Below are 25,410 nucleotides of genomic sequence, written 5' to 3' on the forward strand. Positions count from 1 at the left end.
ATGTTATGTTACAAATCCTTGTGCAACTGGCGCTTCAGTTCATGTTCCTCTCAGATATTTGCATAATTGGTTTAACATGACATTAATTTCTGAGAATGATTCGTAGCTATTCACTGGTTTCTTTTTAGTGAAACTGTTGAATTTACCCACTGGAAAAATTCAGGAGGAAGTTGAAAACAAATCATTTACTTGGCAGAGTTGGCAAGAATTGGATTGGAATTGAGTTTTCATCTTTTTAGTCCTGTGTGGTCAGTGCATGAAATTAAGAGAGAACCAATATGTGTGTTACGGGCTGAACTGTGTCCCTCAAAGATAGGTTCAAGTCCTAAGCCCTGTACCCGTGAAGGTGTCCTGCTTGGAAGTTGCGTCTTTGCAGATGTCATTAGTTAACATGAGGTCATACAGGAGTAGAACGGACCCCTAATCCCATCTGAGCGGTAGGCTTATGAGAAGAGACACGGACAAAAGAGACAGACACAGGGAAGACTGCCATCTGAGGACGAAGGCGGAGATTGGAGTGATGAGGCCAGAAGCCCAGGAATACCTGGGGTCACCAGAAACTGGAAGAGAGGAGGAAGCATCCTCTCTTGAGACTGTGGAGGGACTGCGGTCCTGATGACACCTTGATTCCAGACTCACAGCCCCCAGTTTTCAGCATTCCAGTTTGTGGTGCTTTGTTAAGGCAGCCAGAGGAAGCTAATACAGTGAGGACTATGACTCAGACGAAAAAGGTAGTTTCAAATGTTTTCCAAAGCAAACGGAGCCCCCTCCTCTCCGTGGCCAGGAACTGCTTTGGTCTGCACCTGACGCTCCCTAACAGACAGCCTGGGGGCTGGGGGGTGTGGAGGAGGAGGGCTGGGGAAGCTGAGCTAGGAGGTGGGTGGTGGGGGTGTTGACAGGAAGAATCCGACTGGCAGGCCTTGGGAGCAGGGAGGGGAGAGGGTGTGTCCTTTGCCTGCTGGAATTTCAACCCTGCAGCTTTCAGCTACACCCTCCTCCCTCCTCCAACCAAAAAACAAAACAAAACCAAACAGCCGTTGAGCTTTAGGGCAGAGAGTGGCAGTGTCAGCTTAGGTAGAAATGTGGTGAGCATAGAGTGCCCTCCTCCTTGAAGGTTCCCCGTGGGGTCCCCCCTGGGAACAGTCAGGGAGCAGCCCTGCCTGCCTTTGGCCAGATGGAGCATTTTACTGCTCTCCTGCGAGGACCCCTGGGGAAGGTGTCCAGAGGGGGAGGAGGGGGTGCTTCAGCATATTGAAGGGACAAGGAGAGCCGCCCTGTCCGTATTCTCTTTAATCCTGAAGAATCATTCCTAACCATTTTAGAAGAACAGAACCAGTTAGTATAAGCTTTGGTAGCATGGATAGGATACAATTTTTTTTTTCCACATGCACATAGGATTCAGTTTTGAGTGTACTGACTTTATAAATCAAATTGTTTTGAAATTTTAGTTACTAAGTCAGAATTGTGATTAGAATTCTCATGTAAATCAGTTAATATCTTATTCTCTTTTAAGGGTTATTTTTAGAAACTGTTCCACTTGGACTTATTAAAAAGTTAATGGCTGATACATTTTCTCCACACAGCTGTACTTAGGCTTCGCTTATTACGTTAACATTTATTTGACTTTTACTATGTACAGTATTTGTCGATTTTATGTAAAATGGTGAAAGAGGAGAACACAGAGCTCAGCCTTGTAGATAAGCTGCACAAATGCAAACTCAGACCGATGCTTCGGAATTCATAACAGAGGCTGAATTTGCTAGTTGTCACTAGAAAGTGGCTCCCTTCTGGAGGGCACTGTGCCATTCCTACCGTCCCTCCTGGTCCTCCTGGCTGACGTTGGCCCCTGAAGTTGCCACCGGCTCCCTTCCCTCCCCTGTAGCCCAGGTGATAGTCTCCCTGCTGGGGCTGTCGGCTCTGGAGCAGAAGCTCAAGCATGGAATAGACCGTTGGTTTCTCAGCCATTTTGAGTCATATAAAAGCTCAGAAAGACCGGTTTTACTTCTGTAATATGACATTACATGTTTATGGCTTGATCTGCAAAACCTGAAGCTTCCTAAGGAATATCGCACCTAATTTCAAGGTTGTTTTGATGTGTTATCATAACAACCCGCCACTGTGGAAGTGCGAGGTTAGTGGAGTGTGTCCTGGTTGGACGGTTATCTTGGAAATGTTGTGTGTTGTTTTTAGGTTGCCAGGCATTCATTTAAACACACACTGGCCCATGTGCTGGCACATGCACACGTGTGCACACGCTCACAGCCGAGTGCCAGGAGCTACAATTTAAAGGTCTGAAATGATAAAGCAACATGTAATATTTTATCTGGAGGGCAAGCGCCTGATGCTCACCTTCACATGACGTCTCGTTTCCTAAGAGCCTGCGGCATCAGCAGTCTTGATAACAAGAATTCTAGTGCTGTGGTACGCATTCCAGGCTTGCCATCTCTTCTGCCTAGCAAATATATGGCTTTTATGGACTTATAAATCATGGCAGTAGGATTCAGGTCGATCCAAAAAGAAGAGATGTGAATCTTTACAGAGTAGCAAGACTTAATGTAATTCAGACATTGCTTAGAAGTAACATTCTTATTTAAAGGCAGTACATTTCCTACCTTTGAAAGTAACTTTGAAAACCTATTGCCAGAGAAACACATTAATCAAGAACATGCTGGGTGCCAAGCACTATGCTAGGTGCTGGAGATAAGACGGAAGGAAATGATCCTTGCCCTTGAGTAACACGGGGAGGGCAGGGTGGCGGGGAGGGAAGGTGCTAAAAAGTAAGATTCTAAGGCGATCTGGTAAGTTGTATTTTTACAATAGAGGTAAGAAGGCAGTAGGAAACCGGGGGACGCAGTGGTTAAGTTCCTGGCTGCTAACCGAAAGGTTGGTGATTTGGACCCACCCAGTGGCTCCACGGAGAAAGCCCTGGCAGTCTGTTTCTGTTAAGGTGACAGCTGAGAACACCTTGTGGGGCAATTCTGCCCTGTCACATGGGGTTGCTATGATTCAGAACCCACAGCACCCAAACCACAAGAAGGCAGTACGTGGGGGTGCTGTGGGGGGGCCGGGCAGAGGACTCCCTGCTCTTCCTGTGGCGTGAAGCAAGAAGCCAGGCTTCCCACCAGGAGCTTACACTGAACAGACTTTCAGGATAAGCGGTATTCAGTTATGGGGTCAGCAGAGGCCAGGTTCCCCTCGCGGTTCGTAAGCCCTCTTCCTCCCTCCCCCCTCCCCCCCTCCCTCCCCCCCCTCCCCCTTTTCCTTCCCCAGGCTCCAGCTGTGGGGAAGGAGCCACACTCACCTCCTGGCTAAGTGAGCCGTGGATTGGAAAGGACTACAGAGGCTCCTCTCGGTCATTTACATGCAGAAAATGCACAGATTCCTAACGAGCCGGTCCGGTCCGTAGGGTTCGGCAACCTGTTCGAGATGTCCATTTCCATCACCTGGGAAAGTCCATGCACAGATTCCTAACGAGCAGCCCGTGAGGTTGGGCACCCGTTAGAGATGTCCATTTCCATCACCTGGGAAAGTCCATGCACAGATTCCTAACGGAGGCTCCTTAAATTCGTTTCCATCACCTGGGGAAGTCCGTTGTTTTGAGGCTGGCTTTCATATGCTAGTACAGCATCGTGCTGGGGAATAATGGCCCTAATTAAGGCATGAGGAACAGGGCGGAATCTTAGATTCTTTTCCTGTGGTGTGGATAAGTTTGTGCTCACTCATCCACGTTTCTTTGCTTAGACCTCCCTGTGAGCAGTTGCCTACTTCCTGGGGGTCCTGGCACAGCTGTGGCGTGGCTCTTGGGCCTTAAAAGCAGCGAGATTTTCCCATTCACACAAGCTTGTCTTGACCCAGATCGCAGGCTTTTTGTCGAGTTGGTTGCAGGCCAGGTGCACCTGTGAGTGTGTCCTCAATAACATCGTGCCCTGTTTAGCGCGGGAAGGGGGGGGCTTGTTCAGGCTGCGGAAGTTACTACTACACATTATTTCCTTCAGTGAGCGTTCATTGGGTGCCTGCTGTGTGCCAGACTCTCTCAAGCTTTGAAGTTCAAAGATTGAGATGCAGTCCTTATTCTCAAGTAGCTTCTGATCTAATATTGAGACAGACAGTTAAACAGAGAACTACCTTTGTCTGCTCTCCCCAGAAAGGGGAGTGGTCACTGGGGCTTCTTAGCAAGACTCGGGAGTATCAGCAGAAGCTTCCTGGGAATACTACTACTACTGGAAAAAAAAAAAAAAAAAAAAAGACAACCTACTGCTGTGAAGCAGCTAGAGCAGCAGCAACAGTAGTTACCGTCATTGGCACAAACGGACAAGCACCCGACTACTGGGTGAAAGGTTGGCCAGTTCAGAACCATCAGGTGGCCCCTGGGAAGACAGGGCTGGCCACCTGCTTCCAGGAGATCTCGAGAACCTGGTTCTCCTCTGCACGCCTGGGTGGCCCTGAATCATTCAACAGCAGGCACAGTTCTGCGTACTCATCTTTGACCTCAGTCACTCCTCTTGATGCGTTTCCCACATTCTTGAGAGGAGCCCAGAGGTTAATAACATGTCCCGGATCAAGCAGGTGTAAGAGGTGTGAGGGAGAAAGAAACTCTGTTATTCAGCTTTTTGCTGGTTGTTTGTTATTGCAGCATAAACTAGTCTTTCCTAACTGATGGGAGGATGAGTGTTGTGGATTGAGTTGTATCCCCCCAAAAATGTGTGTCAACTGGCCTAGGCCGTGATTCCCAGTATTGTGTGATCGTCCACCATTTTGTCACCTGATGTGATTTTCCGATGTGTTGTAAATCCTATCTCTATGATGTTAGTGAGGCAGGATTAGAGGCAGTTATATTAATGAGGCAGGACTCAATCTACAAGACCTGGTTGTATCTTGAGTCAGTCTTTTTTGAGATATAAAAGAAAGAAGTGAGCAGAGCAGGACACCACGTTCCACCAAGAAACAAGAGCCAGGAGACTACCTTGTCCTTTGGACCTGGGTCCCTGCACCGAGAAGCTCCTAGACCAGGGGAAGATTGATGACAAGGATCTTCCCCAGAGCCGACAGAGAAAGCCTTCCTTTGGAGCTGGCACCCTGAATTTGGACTTCTAGCTTCCTGGACTGAGAGAGAGAAAGTTTCTCTTTGTTAAAGCCATCCACGTGTGCTTATAGCAGCACTAGATGACTAAGACGTTGAGGGTGCCGATCAGGTGCAGAGCAATCCTGCAGGCGAGACACCAGTTAGAAGCCTTGAGCAGGAGGAGCTAGAGGCTTGGGCAGGGATGTGGTGATAAGACTGGAATGAAGGGACAGAACCAGGAGACAGACATCTGAGAAAGATAGAAATGCGGGCGGGGGAGCATTTCCTTTGGTGGGCCCATCGCACTTGATCAGTTTTGTCTTTTGGAAAAGAAGCCGCCCCTTCATCACTGCCTTAACGTTTTCAGGGACTGTGTCAGTATCTCAGTGTGTTTACATTGGAGATTGTGAGCAGAGGTTGAAACGCCATTTCAAATACTACAAGGCGCTAAGCCCCATGGCTTTTTGCTCATTGCCCTGTCCTCAGCCTGTAGCACCGTGCCTGGCCGTGGTGGGTACTCTCTACATTTTTATGTTAAAGGAGGAAGAGAGGAATATTTTTCGGCGTTGTTATTTTTCTGCCATAAAGCTCTTCTGAGCTGTTACGTAACACTGCGTTTTCTTGCTTGTCATTTCCCTCCAGCCTTCACAGGAAGAGCAGGTGTCAGAGTGCTGATGGATTCAATGTTAATGGCTATCAAACAAGTGTGAAAGGATGGAAGTTGGGTGCGATGTGCTTATGGTGCTGCATGCGCCAGAAGAATGTTTTTTATCTGCCTTCCATTTTGAATATTCTGAATCCAGTGACTAGAACATTTTATACAATGCTTTGCTCTTGTGTTTTTTAATCACACACCTGTCCCCCCTTTTGCCTAGTCATATTAGTAATCGCATAAAAATCTGTTTTAAATTACATACATTAGAATAACAAAAGTTGATTATGTAAATAGTCTTTAATTAAAGTTGAAAAATTAGGTCATTGTGATAGAGCTATTTCTAAGTTATTGGCTAAAAAAGAAGAGGGCGATATAAGTGCAGTCAAGTCAAAACTGTATTTAACTGGATTTTAAGGTGTAATATGGCTTTTTAAAGAACCACATCTGTCTGAGATGTGGTGGGTGTGGTCCTAACCTTAAGCAGGTGAATGGACCAGGTAAGCCTTTAAGAGTTTCTGACTCCCACATTTTTCTGGTTTTTAAAAAGTTTCCTATTTAAACATGTTTTTACTTTACTTTATGGTTTAAGCAACTGAGAATCAAAAATGAGCCATAAAAGATAATGTTACACTTGTAACAGAGGAAAATTAGAAAGCAGCTCTACCGTGTGACTTCGGTTTGTGAAGCGAAAGACTTGAAGTTACAGATAAAAAGTAAATTCATTTCCTCTGTACCCTGTACTGGCTTTTGTCATGTCATTTCTGAGGCTGTTGTAATTATTTCCCCTTTGTCTCTCTCCCCTGCCTAGTCTGTATTTTCTTCTCGAGGGACAGGTAGCTTAGCGTATTTTTCTCTGTATGGACAGTGCGTACCAGAGGGCCTGAGCCAGTGTGGTTACTCAGGTATTTGATGGATGCTTCCCCTTGCTATGGGAAGTGCCTGGCTGTTGGTTATTGTAAACGGATTAAGTGGATAGATAACAGATAAAGTAGATTATTTCAGTTAGAAACAAACATAAGTGATAAGATCCTTTTGGCTATTCAATGTGATTTGCTTAATACTGTTCTCTGTGTGTGTGTGTGTGTATTCTTCAAATACCTCATCTAGCCTATAAACTATACTTATTCTTGAATACAATAGTGTTCTCACCCTGATTGGCTCAGCAGTAATCAAGTGTGCCCTCTTGAAATTGTTGACCTTTTCTAGATAACTTCCAGATAGACTCCTGGTCTGGTCAGGGCTCCTCCTTCTAGTTGCTTCCAAGTTGGCTCAGGACAAGTTGGGCCAGAGTATATATTTTAAGGATGTAGCAAGAACATGGACTCATGGTGCAGGAGCTGAAGTGCCTCTGGAATCCTAAAGCCATCAGGAGCCATTGTCTTCAGAGGCCACCTTGCCTCTTGTTCTGCCTCTGCTCAGGTACCCTAGTCTCCTGTCTCTTCCTTCTCCTTTTGTTTATGACCCCAGGTGGCCGCCTTTACTTCCCTGCTTGAGAGCCTGCCACAGACAGGTGACTTCCCTCTGCACCTTTGGGTACAGAAGGCAAGCATTGCTTGGCTTCCCTTGGGTCTGTTTCCATCCTTGCCGTAGTCCCTTGCTCCTCAGGTGTAGATGGTGGACCAACTACATAAGCTCCACTGCAGGCACAAGGAACTACAGTCTGCATGTTAACAAGATCCCCAGGGGTTTACGACGCATGCCGCTCGGAGCCAGGCTTGTGGCTCCAGCCTGTAGTGTAGGAAGAGGCCTAGAAAATGTCCTTGTTTGTTGTCATCCTCCCCTCTCCCACACCATCATAACTTAGGTGGGGGGACACAGCAGAAAACCTGGGGCGAGCGTCCTCAGGCTGGAGAGGCTCGGGTGCAGGGTTGAGAGGATAGGCTGGATGCATTTGGAAGGGAGCAAGGAAGGAACTGTCGGAAAAGGAGATCGTTTTAGGAGAACTCCCTAAGAGATAAGGTTGAGAATAAAGCTTTGATCCAGATTATGGAAGGCCTTGGGGAATCAGCTGAGCGATTTGGACTTTACCCCCCTGGCCCACTTAGCTGTAACCACACTGACGACCTTGCTGTCCTTCGCACACAGTAGGTACGCTGCCATGCCAGAGCCTTTCTCCTTGTTCTTCTCTCGACCTGATTCCCAGGGAGCTGCATGGCTCACTCCCTAGTTTCCTTCAGGGTTTGGCTCACATGATCAGAGGCCTTTAAGGTGACCTTGCCCCCTGGTATAAGCTCATAGCTCCCTCCCACATCCCCACCTTTCCTCTACTCCTTTGGCACTCTTTCCCCAGTGCCCTGCTTCCGTTTTCTCCTTACTGCTTTGTGTCATACCGTGTATTTATGTGCATGTTGTTTTGTCTGCTCTCTGCCCTGACATACCTTCTAGAATGGAAGTACAGTCAGGGCAGGCAAGGACCCCTCTTACCCTCCTCGCTGTTCAGTAGCCTCGCATGGCAGACTTACTGAGTGAAGAAGTGCTGTCAGGAGCCTTTGAAGGGTGGGAGATGCCAGTGGCTTTGGTCCTTTACCACCTCTTCCTCCCCTGTGTTTTCCAGGCAGCCTGTTGCTTCTCTTCTCAGGCTGCCAGGTGTTATTGGAGGTAGTAATACCTGACTATTGTGTTCCATTCCAAAATTTTGCCAACCAATTTTTCCTAGACCTTTCTGGCAGTCCTTCTGTTTAATCTTTAATCCTGTGATGCTCGCTTCAAATCTCCCTCTTTTCTCAAGTTCTACAAGTAATCCAGATGGCTGTCTCTTTGTGCAGAGCACCTTACTTCAGTGTTAAAGTCATCTGGCCTGAACTTCAGAACCTTGCTTTCTCTTCAAAGCCAGATCCTCTTCACTGAGTCATCTTCCCTCTTTCATCCCATTTCAGAGGAAGTTCTGCCTTTTCAGGGCCAGAGTTCCTGCCCCCAGCCCCAGCTCAGCAGAGCCTGAAGCCTGCTCTGAGACTTCTCATGGCCGTCGTCCTCCCACTTTGCCGTTCAGTACAGACTCAGGCCATTTGTTAGGATTGGTGGGAGGCTTTTTCTCAGGGAGAACTCTTTCATACAGAATGTTTACAACTCCCCCTCTTTGTGCATCCTTCAAACCGGGGCCTGTGAACTCTCAACAGACATGGCCTTTCCATTTGGTTGATGCAGATTCGTTTTGCCTTGTCTCTTCAGACTTCAAAAGATTACTTGCTGTTGAGTATCCCTTCTTTAACCAGTGGCAATTTTGTTGATTTTTTATTCTCCATCATCCTTTGTGGATAGATTGAAGCCAAGATACGGTTTTCTGTTTTTTTATATTGAAACCCTTGCATGCTTTGGTGAAGAGGAGCTAAACAAGCTTTTAAACAAGCAGGGGATTTATTCAAAGCTGTGTTTGAACAAGGCTGTCTGTATGAAGCAAAACCGCACATACGTGTAGTAAGCCGTATAGTTGTTTGAAAGTTCACAGGCACTGAAGGTCTTCACACATTCTCCTGAGTCCTCGGTGTCAAACACCTGTAATGTCAGACCCATCACTAGTGTGCTGGCCACCATAGAAACTTACGGCCGTTTTCAACTTTATTGGGTTTTTATTATGAACTGCTTTAAGTCTTTTGTGTGTACTACTTGTTTATCCATCACTTAGAACCCTGGTGGTCCAGTGGTTTGGTGCTCACCAAGAGCTCGGCAGTTCAAATCCACCAGCTGCTCCTTGAAAACCCTATGGGGGCAATTCTACTCTGTCCTGTAGGGTTGCTACGAGTCAGAATTGAATTGACGGCAGTGGTTTGGTTTGGTTTGATTGACTATTTCTAGTAACCATATTTACCTTTTTTTTTTTTACACAACTGAAAGGATCATATGGTAAAGTTTGCATTTGGTAGATGATAAGAATGCATTGCCAGAATCCTAATGAAGCAGCTTAGAGAAGTGAGCCTGCAGGAAAGCAGTGTAAAGGAATGTGAGCCTTGTAGAAATGATAAGGGAATCAAAGAAGGAAACCCTCCCATCACTCTGCCAGGCCTGGAGCACTCTGCTTCCCAGAGCAGGGGCAGAAGGCTTGTCTGACTTGGGGCAGGATGATAAAAAGCAGTAGGTTGCAGTAATAGATAGAAATGCAGAGAGGAGTAAGACAGGCATAGAAGCCAAGGCGGAGGGGAGAGGAGAGCTGGGGAAACCTGGGAGGCGTTTTAGTAAATGCCGGCTTGGCCAGGGGCTGTGAAAAAGGAATAATTCAGCAGTGCACAAGTTTATCTTCAAAGATTTTGGAAGCATTTTAATTTCTCTAAACCTCACCCATGATTGCGATAAGTTGCTCCAGAGGGTCATGCTGGGCTTGTTCCTTCGATGCTGCTGTTCTGCTCCTTGACTCCGCGTGTTCACGGGGCCCCGCCTCCAGGTGTTCGCGGGGCTTGCCTCATCTCCTGCTGGCTGCTCACGTCTATAGTGCGAAGGTTTGGAAAATGTGTTATGTCACAATGTTCCTTAGAAGCAAGGATGGCGAAACTTCATCTCACATACTTTGGACATGCTATCAGGAGAGACCAGTCCTTGGGGAAAGCCAACATACTTGTTAAAGTCGAAGAGGAAGACCCTCAACAAGATGGGTTGACACAATGGCTGCAACCGTGGGCTCAGGCATAGCAATGACGGCGAAGATGGCGCAGGCTGGGCAGCGCTTCATTCTCTGGTTCATGGGGTCGCTCTGGGTTGGAACCCACTCAATAGTACCTAAAACAGCGTGTCGTAAATCCCTCCTCATACGTCAGTTATTTCTGCAAATTGCAGATCTTAATCTTATCTTGAAATTAGTGGTTGTTTTCACGGAGGCACTACTGTGAAGGAAGCATCTTGCTTGAGGTTTGCCCGTGTTCATTCCATGGGCTTGGATGGAGTGATTCAATCTTATACAGATGTCATTTTTCCCTCAGTTGCTGTATAAATTCAATATGATCCTGATAATACGCTCGGATTTTTTTTTTTTTTTCCTGGCGCTAGATAAGTTGATTATAAAGTTTATTTAGAAGAATAAATGAGCAATGATAGCCGGAAAAACCCCTGGGGGGAAAAAGATGGCTGGTTCTGCCAGATATGAAGACAATTATAAAGCTTCCACAGTTAAAAACCGTAGTGGTACATGTACAAACAGACAAGCTTTTGGATCAGAATAGAAAATCCAGAAATCGTTTTAAGTGTTTTTAGAAATTTAATGTATGACGAAGATGTCAGCTCAGATCTTTGTGGGGAAAAAGACTGTTTAATAAATGGTATAGGGACAAGTAGATATTATTTTTTGGTAAAGTAGGTTCATCCCTTACACTGTACACTGTACACTGGAGTGAATTCCACATGGCAGAAACACTCTAGGGCCATAGCTGTTCTCATACACGGTGGTGGTAGTGGCGGTGGGTGGCTACCAACCAGTTAATTACAACTCATAATGCGAAATGGGATAATCTTTAAGAACAGGATTTGGTAATGTCCAGCAAAATTCATAAGAATTTACCCTTTGACTCAGTTATCTTGCTTTTAAGAATCTGTCCCAGAGACTAGCTCAAGATCGTTATTTGCAGCATAGTTTATACTTCCAAAAAGTTGGAAACAACCCAGGTATCCATCAGTAGGGGATTGGTGAATGGACGATGCTCCATTGCATTGTAAAATAAATGTAGAAGCCTCCCCTCTCTCTCTATGTGTATATATTCTGTGAAGTATTCTACATGATACATGGAAGCAGCAAGGTGTGAAACACTGGTAGATGCTATCATTTGTGTAATACAGGGTTAGAAATGTAAACATGTAGACACATGCATTTTTTAATGATTAGATTTAGAAGAAGGGGACAGGGTAGATAAGAGGAGGGAACAGGGTGTAATAGAATTTTCCAAATGCACTCTGTTTCCAGAATTTACTTGGAAATCATGGGTATATTTTAGTTAATTAAAAAGAAGTTAGATCAAAAAGAAGAAAAATCCTCGAAAGAAGTCTTAACTGTATATCTCAGAAAGAGAATTAGTTGAAGTGACTTTTAGACGTCATGTTTTGAGTGCGTAACTCAAGTGGGATATGTCCTAGGAATAAAAAGAGCCACAGAGAGATGATAAACTGCATTCTGTTATTAGTAACAGTATTGGTATGGTTATTCTGACGTTTTTATACATCTGCGCGTTTATATACTTGTATGTACATGCTGTGCTCTTCGTATTTAGAATTAAAGAATAGACAAATCATGTTAACGCTGTTAGGAAGCAAGGTTTTCAGCATAGGAGAAAAGAGATACAAATACAAGAGCAAAGAAGTTAAAAACCCTCGATCTAAAACTTCGGTGGGAAATAGCCTTAATGAATTCACAGTTATTTTTTTTCTTCATAGAAAGTACACATTTCCTAGTTTTGTTCACTGAAAAGGCCCAAACACGATGTGCACGTGTAACATCCAAATTGTGTTTTCTTAATTCCATTTCTCTCTCAAAGGGGCAGGGCCCCTTAGAGAACTCGCTGATTCGAAGTAGGACAAGAAATAGACAGGATGCACCTTGACATACAGGTATGCAAGGAAGTTGTCAAAGATTGCCTAGGGTTATGGCACCAGACACAAGAGCCCACTTGAGAGGCTGTCCACTGGCCAAAGATGGGATAGTTGGAGGATGATAAAGAAAAATGACTGCGTGAATTGAAACATATCCAATGTGTTAAAATCCAGGTGTTTATAATGACACCAGAAAAGTAAAAATCTCTTTAATCACTTTTGAAGATGACCAGGGCAACAATTCAGTATTCTGAAGATTGATAAAGGCAAAGAATCAAGCTTTTATTCTGCCTTTTGAGTTTGAACTGTATTTTAGGGTAACCAAAGAGTTGATCCAATGGCACTGGGTTTTGGTTTTAAAGAGTTGATGAGAGAAAGTTCTTCATAGATGAATTTTGTCTAACAAACGGAGGAGTCGTATTAGAAAATTAACGTTTCACTTTTGCAACCCGTAAAGAAACAGTGGCTGTAGGCAGCCACCATCAGTAACTGCTAAAAACCGTTGTGATAGAAGGTCGATGATACGGGACTGTATAGTGGATGCCTCAGGCCTCGACACCAGAACTGCCAGGAGCCAGGTGCGCACCGCCTGCTGTCCTGCTGCACGGAGTACAGCGTCGCCCATCCAGTTTTCTGGCCAAAATACATTCATTTGAATCAAACCAAACCTCTAGATCTAACTTTCAACTTAAAGAATACCTAAGGGCTGGAAGGACCTGTTAAAGACATCATTGGGCACAGTCAGTCAGGTCCAGAGTGAGAAAACCCACCAGACCAACAGGCAGCTTCTCCAGGAATAAATGCCACGGAGTGAAGGAGCTGGAGCGGGGAGGGGGAGGGTGTTGTTAGATCTAAAAAGGCTTAGGAAACATGTTGGTCAAGTGTGATCTGCTGACCTTGTTTGAGTGCTGGTTTGAACAAACCAGTTGTAAAAGGACGTTTTTGTGATGTTTGGGAATACCTGAGCATGGATTGGCTGTTGGGTGATTGATAATTAAGGAATTATAGTTAATCTTACTAGGGAAAATAATGGCATTGTGGTTATTTTTGTTGAGGTGGAACCTGTTAGAGACATGTACTGAAGTATTAGCCACTGAAATGATGTGATACCTGAGATTTATTTTGAATACTCGGGGAGCAGAAAGTTTGGGGAGAGGACAGATGAAATGAGATTGACAGAATGTTGTTAATTTTTGAAGCTGGGTAACAGGCATATGAATATTTATTATACTTCTCTCTTTCCTTTGGGGGTATGTTGGAAATTTCCATTCAGAAAGTTAAAAAGTAAAAGAATGCTGTTCCTTGTCATGGTCGTCTAGTGCTGCTGTGACAGAAGTACCACAGGTAGACGGCTTTAACAAGGAAAAATTTATTTCCTCACAGTGCAGTAAGCTAGAGGTCCAAATTCAGAGCGTCAGCTCCAGAGGAAGCCTTTCTTCCCATGGTCTGGGAGCATCTCTGCACAGGAACCTCAGGTCCAAAGGACGTGCTCAGTTCCTGGTGCTGCTTTCTCGGTGGTATGAGGCCCCCAACTCTCCGCTTACTTCTCTTTCCTTTTATCTCTTGAGAGAGAAAAGGTGGTGCAGGCCACACCCCGGGGAAACTCCCTTTGCGTTTGATCAGGGATGTGGCTTGGTAAGGGTGTTAACAGTCCCACCCTAATCCTCTTTAACATAAGATTACAATCACAAAATGGAGGACAGCCACAGAGTATTGGGCATCATGGCCTAGCCAAGTTAATGCACACGTTTTGGGGGATCCATAATTTAACCCGTGACATTCCTGACCTTTGGTGGGTAAGGAGAGGCACTATGGAATTGAAATACAGCTTCATCAATAGAGTATCACCTGCAGGTAGGTGCCCACCAAACACACAAACGGACTCACATACACACGCACACTTTGTTACATTCATTGATTGATGCAACAACTACGGTGAAACCTGCGAGAGCCAGAACTTGACAGGACTGTCTTGTGTTCCTGGGTCGTGCAGATTTTCTGCCTTGGACAGTCTTACTGCTTTTCTGTTACTATTAGTGGAAAATATTTCAGTTTTTCTTCTCTAACAGGTTGCCACCTTACATGGGTTCTGGCTTTCACAGGTTTTACTGTGTTTCGCACTGTCTGCTTGATGCTAGGTTGATGGGGGAGTGAGGGAGGAAATGGGTAGAATCCTGCCCTGTGAGTGGGACAGAAAGAGCATCGTGAAGTTTTAAAAATATGAAACCGTTTCTGAGGAAACACAAAGTAGTAAATATGTTGGTTGAATAAAAGTTAAAATTTGCTACAACTGTTTTGCCAGTCTGTAAATACCATTCTATAAAAGGTACCTGGATGTATTGGTTTCACAGAGCAGGTGTAAGACTAAGAGCCGATAGAGGTTTGGGGACTGGGTTCCCACGCAGCATAGTGTCTTTGAGAGTCATCCAGGTGGTGCAGGTATCAGGAGTAGTTCCTTTTTACTGCTGAGTAGAGCTCCCTTGGATGAGTGGACCACAGTTTGTTTACCTGGTTACCCACTGAAGGGCATCTGGGTTGTTCCCAGCTTTTGGTATGACAAATGAAGCTGCTGCAAACATTTTGTATACAGGTTTTTGTGAGCATAAGTTTTCATTTCCCTGCGGTAATTTCTGCCTCTTCCCTCTTCTGGGGAGGGGCTGGTTTGAATGGGAACAGAAACTTCCTTTGACTATTGGAGAATTGTAGAAACGGAAGAGAAATTTTAAAAATGATGAGAAAACAAACAAACCTCTGGTCTCCACCCTCCCAGAAAATAGCCTAACTATTGGAAGAACAAGGTAAGAAAATGGTTAGTTTATGTACAGGTACATTTCTGTGTAAAGGTTGTTCATTCCTGGAATATTAACAGTGACCAGTTTTCATTCCCAGTCCTCTCTGGGTAGAGAGAATGGTCAGTAGAACTGAGTTGTAAAGAATGCAAACCCGTAGCAGCAGAACATCTTGTGACCTTTGGGACAGAAAGGACCATTCAGTTCTATGTGCACCGGCTACCGCCATGCCACTGTGTGATGTGTGTGTGCCTGCAGACACCTGTGAGCCCTCTGACAGGGCTCAGTGCAGGGATGTGCCTTTCCCACGGTATTGCATCAGTACAGCAGGTGAGTCCCCTGTCTCCTACGTTACCTTGCTTTCAGGGCTGACTTTGACCACTGTACCTCTGTGACTGTTTGTTTAGTGGATGGAGAGACCAGGTGCTGTGCGGTTCTGGAATGCCTGCTCCCTCTTCTAGTATACAACAGGCTCAGAGTTAAGATGGCACAGGCAGTGCCAGAGCAGGCCGTTCACTGGGGAACTCTCAGGGTCTCCTGCTCCGTACTTGGCAAAGTCAGAGCTGCCCTAGAGGACAGGGAGAAGGACTACTTTGTCGAAAGGAAAGATCCATTCTGGGAGATCCCAGTGTCCTCCAGACATGCCTCTGCCCCTCTAAATCCTGACCAGTTGTCTTAGTCAGCTAGTGCTGCTGTTAACAGAAATACCACAAGTGGGGGGCTTTAACAAGAGAAATTTATTGTCTCACAGTTTAGAAGGCTGGAAGTTGGAATTCAGGGTGCTGGCTTGAGGGGAAGGCTCTCTCTGTCCGCTCTGGGGGAAATCCTTGTCTCAGCTTCTCTAGGCTCTCCTCGACGTTCCTTGGCAATCTGTCTGCACGTGACATCCTTCTTTCCCAGGCTTGTACCTGCTCGTCCCTGAGCTTGCTGTGCTTTTCTGTATCTCAGTGGTGACTGGTGTGAGGCACACCCCACACGGACACGGCCTCAGTGACATACCACATAGCTTTGGGAGGACGCCATTTAATCCATAACACCAGTGTTGTGCAGCAGAGGATCCCAAGTCCAGGGAATCTTCAGTGTCCGTTCCTGGAAAGGAGAATGAAGCTTAAATGGCTTTATAGAGGGGAGGGGGCGCCACACTGATGTATGTTTTCAGCTTGTTTTCCCTTCCCCCGCTCCTCCTGAGTTTTTGGGGCGTATGTCGCCTGAAGCACTCATTGACCGAGCAGATCTGAGGACCCACCCTCCAGAGGCCCCATCTTTGGCCGGGAGGCCCTCTGCGAAACACTGCCCTCAGACCTTGCCATCCTTGGACAGGGAGGGGCAGGCAGGGAGGAACATCGGTGCGTGCACAAAAAGGAACACTGAGGCCTCCAGCACGAGGGGTGCCCTTCCCGTTCAGCTGGCAGCTCAGCCAGCTCCCCAGCTCTCAGGCTCCGGGTCAGGCCCTGTGCTCACAGCTGGAACCTCAACTTGAGGCTCTTAGCCTCAGTGCTCCCTCGGCTTACCGGCTCCTTTGGGACTTTGCAAGAAATTAAGACTTAAGTTGGAAAATACAGACATGAGGATTTGTAGAAGGGGTGTGTCCTTGCTGAAAGTTTATATTTAGTCAATATTTAACTGCGTTTATTCTGTTCAAACACTGACTTATTCGCTTGCTAAATTATGTTCGGAAATAATTATCCTGTAGTGTTTCAGTTTTATTAAAATGAAGTTTATGTTAGAAAATATGATTAGAGCTGGGTGACCAGCAGAGATGCTCTGGGCAGTTTTAGTCTGTGTGGTAGCACTTTTTTCCTTACTGTGACTTTTTCTGATAAAACTTGGAGTTATATTATTGAGAGAGGTTTTGTGAAACAGCAGTTGATTTTGCCTCTTCTTTAATGTCTTGACATTGGAACTGGGTCTGCAATTTATTTAGCACGGTAACACCAACAGCAAATACTTCTCCAGCTGGTAGTCTGTTATGTCACCAGCCCCTCATGACAGGCTTGTGGGGTAAGATGAGTATCCCTTTACTGGCGACTAGAAACCTGGGGTTGGGAGATGAAGTGGGGTGTCCGTGGCCACTGATATCCGGCTTGCTCCTGGCCGCTTTGTGGCATCCCCAGCCTGCACCTGACCCACTGCTGGAGGTGGTCTGACTCTAGAGCCCAGGGTCTGGTGTCTCACCCTGAGCACATCTGTGATCTTCCTGAGCTCCAGTTTTTACATCCTGTACCTGTAGTCCTACAGTTAAACCCAGATAGTATTTCCAGAAATAAAAACACACCCAGTAAAAGGCTTCAGTGCTGGTTCCTGTTTTGTTCATCTGACCCTTGAGACATGCGGGTCATGATTTACCTTAATCATCAATCGCCCGTTGATTTGTTACTAATAATAACCAACATTTTGGTAGCACTCTGTATTTTGCAAAGCACGGTCACACACCCATCACTGGACAGGGTTTGCAAAACAGTCGTCTTTGCTTAAAGCGTTCTCAGAACCACAGTGTGTGTGAAAGAAACTGCTGAGGGTGAGTGTGGGGGATGGTTCTAGTGCCCCACTCAGTGCACAGTCAGGGGTGGCCCTGCCAGTGAACTCCCAGGAACTGCGCTGGGGCTCTTCCTGTTTCCAGAAAAGCGGAACCGTTTGCCAGTTAATGGGACGCTCTGCGGAGCCGTTTGTCCCCGGGCTTTAACTGGTTTTTTTGTGTTGTCTGCTGCTGCAGGAGTGAGAGCAGCAGCTCCTGCCAGTGGTGAGAGGGTGCTGTGTTCACTAGCGTGTGATTGGCGGCAGACGGATTGAGCCCAGTTTTCCCAGCTGGAAAATGGAGGGAAGTAATACATAGATCACAGCTTGTGGAGCTGCTGTGAATGTGAAGCCAGAACCAGACCCTTTGCCGTCCAGGTGATGCCAACTCACAGCGACCCCATAGGACCAAGCAGAACTGCCCTATGGGGTCTTCTAGGATGTAATCTTTACAGGAGCGGATTGCTAGTCTTTCTCCTGCAGAGCCACTGGGTGGCTTTGAACCACCAACCTTTCTGTTAGCAGTCGAGTGCTTAACTATTATGCCACCGGGGTTACTCGGTGATTAACCAGAAGCCAAACCCATGGCCACCTAGTCAATTCCAACTCATAGCGACTCTTTAGGACAGAATAGAACTGCCCTGTAGGGTTTCCAAGGCTGTATATCTTCATGGACGCAAACTGCCACTTGGAGTGGCTGGTGGGTTTGAACCGCTGACCTTTCAGTTTGCATCTGAACATTTAACCACTACACCACCAGAGCTCCTTTGATGTATGATCAAAACCAAACCAAACCAAACACATTGCCGTTGAGTCGGTTCTGACTCACAGCGACCCTCTAGGACAGAGTAGAACTGCCCCGTAGGGTTTCCAAGGCTTTAATCTTTATGGAAGCCAACTGCCACATCTTTCTCCTGTGGAGTGGCTGGTGGGTTCAAACCACCAACCTTTTGGTTAGCAGCCGAGTGTCCTTGGGTGTATGACAGTTGCCCAAAAATAATCACTGCTGCTGCTTTTTTTTTTTTTTTTAACGTTTTTGGAAACATTTATAGTCTAATTAGCTTGTGTGCCAGTGATTCTGAGACACATGAAGTTTTTGAAGTTTCTAGATGGCAGGGACCGTGCCTTTCTCAGCTTGATTATTCCCACACATCATTTGGCCTGTAAGTTCTCAATAAATGTATTGAGTTGAACTTTTGAGCCAAATAATGTTTACGTCACTCGAGTAATGGGCAACACCGAATCGGTATCTTGCAGTCTCTCTCCGTGAGTGATTTTACCTGCATAGGAGCAGTCGTCTTAAATAAACTGGAAAGCTACTTTTGTAGTTTGAAAATTGATTGATTTGGGTTTCCCAGTTGAGTCTTGACCTTGTTACTCCTCAGTCAGCAGGCCATGTTGTCGTTGTTGTTGTTGTGTACTGACTAGCCTGTAATCTTCCAGCTGGAGAAAGTGTTGCTCAGGTTTTGTTACATAGTTGTTACTATAGCTGGAGTCTGGTGGCAGTTTAAACTTTGTCATCTTAGAAGGCTTTTAGGATGATGGACTATTTCATGTTTTAATACTCTTGATACGGAGTATGTGTTCAGATATTTTCCCAGGTATGTGTTTTTCACAGGTTCATATAGTATATAAAATGCGTTTCTGTTCCAAGGAAAATACAAGTGGTAAACAGTCGGGAGAGAGCTTGCATATTTCGCTTTATTATCCTGTCTGATGATTAATGCCCTCAGCTATGCTCAGCCTCACGTTTAACCAGGTTAGTGTTTAGTTTGGTGGCTGTTTTCCTTGTGAGAACAGAAGTGGCCAATCCCGTGCCCTGCCTGTCTTCCAGATGGAGTCTTTGCATTGTTCCCAGATCACGGTGCTTAATGTCAGGTCAGATTTTCTTGTGAAAACAGATTTTGGATTAACTCTGTGCGCCTGAACACACCCCCTGCACCTGCCTGTGCACTTGAGCTGTGGCAACCTGCTGAGGTCATGGTTCCCACTTCCAAATGCAGATGAGAGGGAAGGGCCTGCCTTAGAGCTTAAAAAAAAAAGACGTGCAAAAGCGAATTCCGACTGCGTGGTAAGTCTGTAAATCCCCCGTTCATGGAGACCATGGCGTGTGGTGGAAAGGGCATGAACTTTGACCTCCACTGTGTGACCTTGGACGAAGCCTGCAGTAGCGGAACCTCTGGTTCATTTACCTGTCTACCTTGCTTGACTGTTGTGAGGATTTAACGCAGGGGTCAGCCTGCAGGCCTGCTCTTGTAAGTCAAGTTTTACTGGAACACAGCCACATCCATTCTTCTAGCATTGTTTCTGTTTTCACACCAGACAGCACAGCTGAGTAATTGAGACATAGACCTATGGCTTGCAGAGCCTGAGGTTTTTATTCTCTGGACCTTTACAGAACAAGGGTGCCAATGCCTGATACGTCGCAGTCAAAAAACGGTGATTTGACTCTCAGCTGTGCCACTCAGTAGCTGCATGGGCTTGATCACAGTCCGTAATCTCGTCATACCTTAATTTTCATCTATAAGCGTCACTTATCTGTTCATTTAAAGAACCTCTTATGTGCTTACTGTGATGTCAGAAGGACATCATACTCAGCAAAGCGCAGGGTCTGCAAATGAGAGGAAGACCCTTGACAAGATGGATTGACACGGTGGCTGCAACAGTGGGCAGAATCATGACAACGATTGTGAGGATGGTGCAGGACCAGGCAGGGTTTCGTTCTGTTGTGCGTAGGGTTGCTGTGAGGCAGAAGTGATGCTGCGGCACCTAATGACAGCATGTGTCAGCCACTGTTTGAGGCTCAGGAAATACAGCAGTGGACAAAATAGACACAGATGCCTGCCCTCGCGGGGCTCACAGTCTGTGACGTGTACGTGCCATGAGGGTTATGACAGCACACACCGCTCCGGGAGGGTTCCAAGAGTTTACGCTTGTAAAAGCACGTTTGGAACACTGCTCGACATAGGCCATCGTGAAGAGGACTGTTAACGTGTGAAACAAAGCAGAACCTCAATTCAGGATTGGAACCCTAGTTACCATCTTATGTTTATCATCCCTAAAGTTTTTGTTGAAGGAATGAATAGCTAGCAGTAATAAGGGGAGTGTATCTGGTTCAGTTAGCCTAATAAAGAGAAAGGAAAACTGGGATTCTCTGCTAAGTGAATAAAAAGTGTCCCCAAGGTCCCATGGTGCCAGTATGTGAAGCCGACAGGTGGTTCTTGGCATCGAGGACGGTTCAGATGGGGAAGATGAGAGCAGGAAGTCTCCAGTCTGATGCCTCCAACTTCTTAATATTTCTTTATGGAACTTGGAATTAACTCCTGGCGTTTTAATGCTCGTTCCATATTTAAAGTTCTCATTAGACATTAGGTTAGATGCAAGATCCCTTGGACTTCTGAATCTGTGTATGAGGAGGGAGCAGAAGTACTCAGGAACACAAACCCTGGTTAACATCTATGAAGTAGAGATGATGTTTTCAGAACAAAGATTAATATTTCAAAATGTGGAATTAATAGTTTCTTTATATCTATTAAGTATTGTTAATGTAGTTAAATTAGTATTTGTGCTAAAAGTCCTAGGACCTGAGTAAATTTGCATCGCAGTATTTAGGCACACATGGCAAAGGGGTGGGGCTAATTGAGTCAGCCGTGACAGTGGAATGGCTACAGAGCGTCAGAGGGCCTAAAAGCCCCTGATGCTATAACTTGGGGAAAATGGTTTAATTTGGCTTATTTCCTTGTTTGTAAAGTAAAGAGATTGGGCCAAGTCTTTCTAGGTCTTTTCAGCTCTAAGTATATGTGATTCTTGAATTTTCTCTTATTTTGATCACACTCCCCAAAGCTTTGTATTGTTTTTCTCTAGTGTAAGACACTGCCACCTCTTCCTCACAGAGCAGCATGCGTCTAGGCACAGAATGCGTGAACTTGGATTAACAGGGTGCCACTCTTCCTGAGAAGTTATCGGCTTCCTCAGCGTTTAATCAGGTTAATTTCCTTGGCCAACCATCATCTGTAGACGGGTGTATAATTCTGTCGTACCACATCACCTCCTAAGGCATTTTCCAGTTTTAGTGTTCTGAGATTCTGGAATAGAATTCTGAAGACTAAAGACAGACTGGAAGAAGAGGGTTGTGATTTTTTTTTTTTAGGGTAGAAGGGAAGGGAAACCTCTCTAGCAGCGGGTGTTCGTAGAGTAAGACTGCCATTGGAATGTGTGGCCATCTTGTAACATGTGATCAGAGTCATTGTTTTGGGCTGTTCACAGGCATCTCTGCTGTTTTTCTGTGGTATTTGTGCAGTATCCTTTTTCCTATAAAACTCTCCCTTTGGGAAATAAGTCTGACTTAATTACTCTGTGGGAAATGTTTATACCTAAAAGCATATATGATGTAAAACGATCAATTCAAGCTTCTGAGAGGTGGAGAGAAGAAGGTAAACTAGCTAGGGACCTTGGGACCCAAGGAACAATGCAGTGGTGAGTTCCTTGGGGTATTTTTTTTGTGGGGGGGGGCCTCGTATTTCTAAAACTGGGTACTGGCAAAGCGGGCAAGCAACTTGTAAACAGTAGTGCAGGCAAAAAATATCCCAAGAAAGCCAGTCCTTTCTAGCCAGAGGACTGAGAAAGGGGCAGTTTAACAAGACAGACAACTTTTAGACAATAATTGCCTTACTTCACCCAAAGACCATAGGAAAGGATGAGGCCGCACCTGACTCATGTCAACCCCGTGTGTGTCAGAGTAGAAATGTGCTCTGTAGAATTTCCCTTGGCTGATTTTTTGGAAGTAGATCACCAGGGCCTTTCTTCCAAAGTGCTCTGGGTGGACTGAAGCCTTCAGCCTTTTGGTTAGCAGTGAGTGTGTTAATGGCTTGCATCACCCAGGGACTTCAGTGAACGAGTACATTATTCTATCATTATACAGCAGAATAGTACACAGAAGAGGCAAAACTAACCTAAGGTGGACGAGGTAGAAGACTATTTACCATGAGGGAGTTGTTGACCTGGGGGGTGGGCGGGCAGAAAGGAGCCCCTGGGTTGCTGGAATGTTCTGTTTTAATCTGGGTGGAGGTTATACAAGTGCTTACGTACATAAAGCTTCGGCACGCTGTCTACTTAAAATCTGCAAATAGTAGACTAAACTTACATAGCACTTAATTTGGTAAACACTAAATTAAAATTTAGAACGTGTATGCTTTTCTTAAACATAGATCTCTATATAAAGTCTTTCTGTTGCCTTCAGGACAAAGTTGACAGTCCTGAGCTTGGCGTTCAGGGCCCCATGGTGGGCCTGCCCTGTCCGGGTTAGGTCTTCCTCATCTGTATTCCCAGGGAGCTTCATGTTGCCCTCCAGTGCTGGACCTCAGTGATGGCTTTTACCTACTCTTTAGCCTCCTCTTTCCCTTAGTGCATCTCCACCCTGACTTTGGTAAGACCGGTAAATATGTCTGATTCACCCTTTAATCCCTGACACAGGAACACAGGATCTGCCACAAATAGCTTTCTTTTAAATGTTTGTTAGGTGACTAGTTAAGTAATGTTGTTATTACTAATCCTCCGTTGCTGACTAGTTAAGTAGCAGATGAGAAGATTTTCAGGTTTTCAGGTGTGAGAAACAGAAGTCAGCTGTGGAGAAAGGACCTGAGATGGATGCTGTCCTGTCCTGTTGCGCTCACGGCGAGGGCCCCTGGAGAAACGGCATTGAGGGTTTGGTGCTGGAGGCGCTTCCTGGGTGTGCTGAGGCGAGGCGCTGTGGCCCCACTGTTCCTGACCACTTCCACAGCAGGGCCTCCTTCTCACAGGCCTGTCTCCTGGGCCCCTTCCGTGACCCTTCTCCGCCCTCAGCACTCTAAACTACACGCGTTCAGGTTTTCAGCACGTTTAATATTATGTCAGCCATCCTCTCTTTTCTGAAGACCAGAAATACTCTCTTGCAGTTTGAGTGGTGCTATAAGAAAAATGCAGCCTTGGTGGCGCAGTTAAGAGTGTGGTTGTCAACCAAAAGGCCCGCAGTTTGAATCCACCAGCCGCTCCTTGGAAACCCTATGGGGCAGTTCTGCTCTGTCCTGTAGGGTCGCTAGGAGTCAGAAATGACTCAGCGGCAACAGGTTTGATTTGGGTTTTTAAGAAAAGTAAAAGCGTAAATTTTGGAAATTTAACAGACCGGGGCTCTGCCACTCACTGAGCTCTGTGCCTTTGAGCCACACTCACAGATCTCATTGTCCTTACATGTAAAGTAAGGACAGTAATGCCTCCCTTCACAGGTGGGAAGAGCCCCATGCTTTGACGTGTGGAATGTGTGGCTTGGAAGAAGACACCCGGTACGTTAGCTTCCGTTCCCTTTCCCATTTAAGCTCTTCCCCAGAGCTGACGCTGGTTCTGACTCTAGGCTGTGCTTCTGAAACGCACCTTCTTTAGTCGTAGACACCGGCCCCTTCAGGTGACTCCCACCACAGGCCTTTGCCGGCTGCCAGCCTGTCTAGATGCATCCGTGGCCCTGGAGGCTGCTCTGCCCACAGCAGGAGGGGAGGAGGTGGTTTCCCGGTTCACCTGCCTGCTCCTGGGCCCGTGGAGACCGTGACTGCCCTTGGCTCTCAGTGCAGTTCTCACACCTTCAGAACACTCAGGTCAGGGGCCAGTGCGTGCCGGGGTTCCAAGTGCTGGCTGGACTGGAGCTCCAGCAAGCTGATTTCTTTTCTTTCTCTTTTTTTTAAACACTCTGTGAATTGATAAACACTATCCAAGGCTGTATTACCTAATGACAAGGAGGCATAAGACAAGGAGCAGTTGAAATTCTGTCCATAGGTTAAAAATTAAAGACTGAGCGTATTCAGGACTGAGCTCTGTTTGTCCAGGCACTGGAGTGTGACACTGCAGATGATGCATCGTGGATGGGAATCTCTCCAGGTAGCACAGGTGGGATGCATAGTGTTGAAGACCGGCCAGATGGGATATTTGTGTTCACAAAGGAGCTATGGGTGTTAGTACAGATGTGCAAAACCACTTTCTGGGGCTGCTCTGTTTTCTCCGCCGCCGACACGTTTTTTTCCCGAGCCCGCTCTGGTATGACTGCCGTCTCAAGTCATCGTTCGTGGTGCTTTCACAAGCCTGCCGGACGAGGGCGGTTCTAAGTGATCTACATCCAGTCCCTTAGAGATAAACCCGCTTCTTGACTCACGCTTTCCCCTGCTTCTGCTTACACCCGGGACCTTTCACATAGCTTTTCACACGCCTCCCTGGTCAGCTTTGGACGTTTTAGCCAATTACAGAAATGATGTAATGGACCAGTAACACTGTGCTTGTCCTATTTCTCTCATGCGTCAGCTAGTTTTAAAGTTCTTTACGAAGAATGCAACAAAATGCCCTAAGTAAAAGGATAAATAAGATTATTTTAATATCTCATTTTATTGAATACATTCTGGAAGCCAGGCATTGCGCAAGACAATGTTTTCTCGCCGTCTGCTACAGTGACACCCACTGCTTACAGGGGAGCTTTTTCTTTTTTCTTTCCCCATGTGGGACCAAGGTGACTCACCTCAGTTCATGTGGCTGAGCAGGTAGCAGTGTCAGGCTTCTGGCTCAGTGCTCCTGGATCTGACTCGAGCTTTCTTGCTCTTGGCCCTTGTTACCAAAGGCGTAGAAGTCTGAGGAAGGAAGTCGAGAAGCTGAGAGTCGGAGACAGGCTGGGCAAAGGGAGGGTCTGCCCCCTCTGGTAGGAGGGCCATACTTGGCAGCCTCTTAGCCTCCTCTCCCGGACCAAACGCTGAAGATGCTTTGCATTCCAGATCAGATGAAAATACCTTCTGACACCCAGCCCTCAGTTTCTGGTTGTTGTGTAATCGGTCAGCGTGGAAGCAGACAAATTCTGTAGCTACGCAATGATTTAACGT

The 25,410-nt window shown here is 46.0% G+C and overlaps 1 protein-coding gene across 3 annotated transcripts in view; it reads left to right on the top strand.

The window, feature by feature from the left end:
• ATXN10 (ataxin 10) overlaps positions 1–25,410 on the top strand; it is a 214,281-nt gene that overhangs the window by 114,093 nt on the left and 74,778 nt on the right. For 2 of the 3 annotated variants that reach the window (XM_049884658.1, XM_049884655.1), the window contains one exon: positions 23,785–23,841. The exons of the other annotated variant lie outside the window; for it this stretch is intronic. In XM_049884658.1, the coding sequence (XP_049740615.1) occupies positions 23,785–23,841 (57 nt within the window). The remainder of the gene's footprint in view (positions 1–23,784; positions 23,842–25,410) is intronic. 3 annotated transcript variants of the gene reach the window in all.

This window comes from Elephas maximus, chromosome 4 (assembly GCF_024166365.1).
Source record: "Elephas maximus indicus isolate mEleMax1 chromosome 4, mEleMax1 primary haplotype, whole genome shotgun sequence".
Lineage (NCBI taxonomy): Eukaryota > Metazoa > Chordata > Mammalia > Proboscidea > Elephantidae > Elephas > Elephas maximus.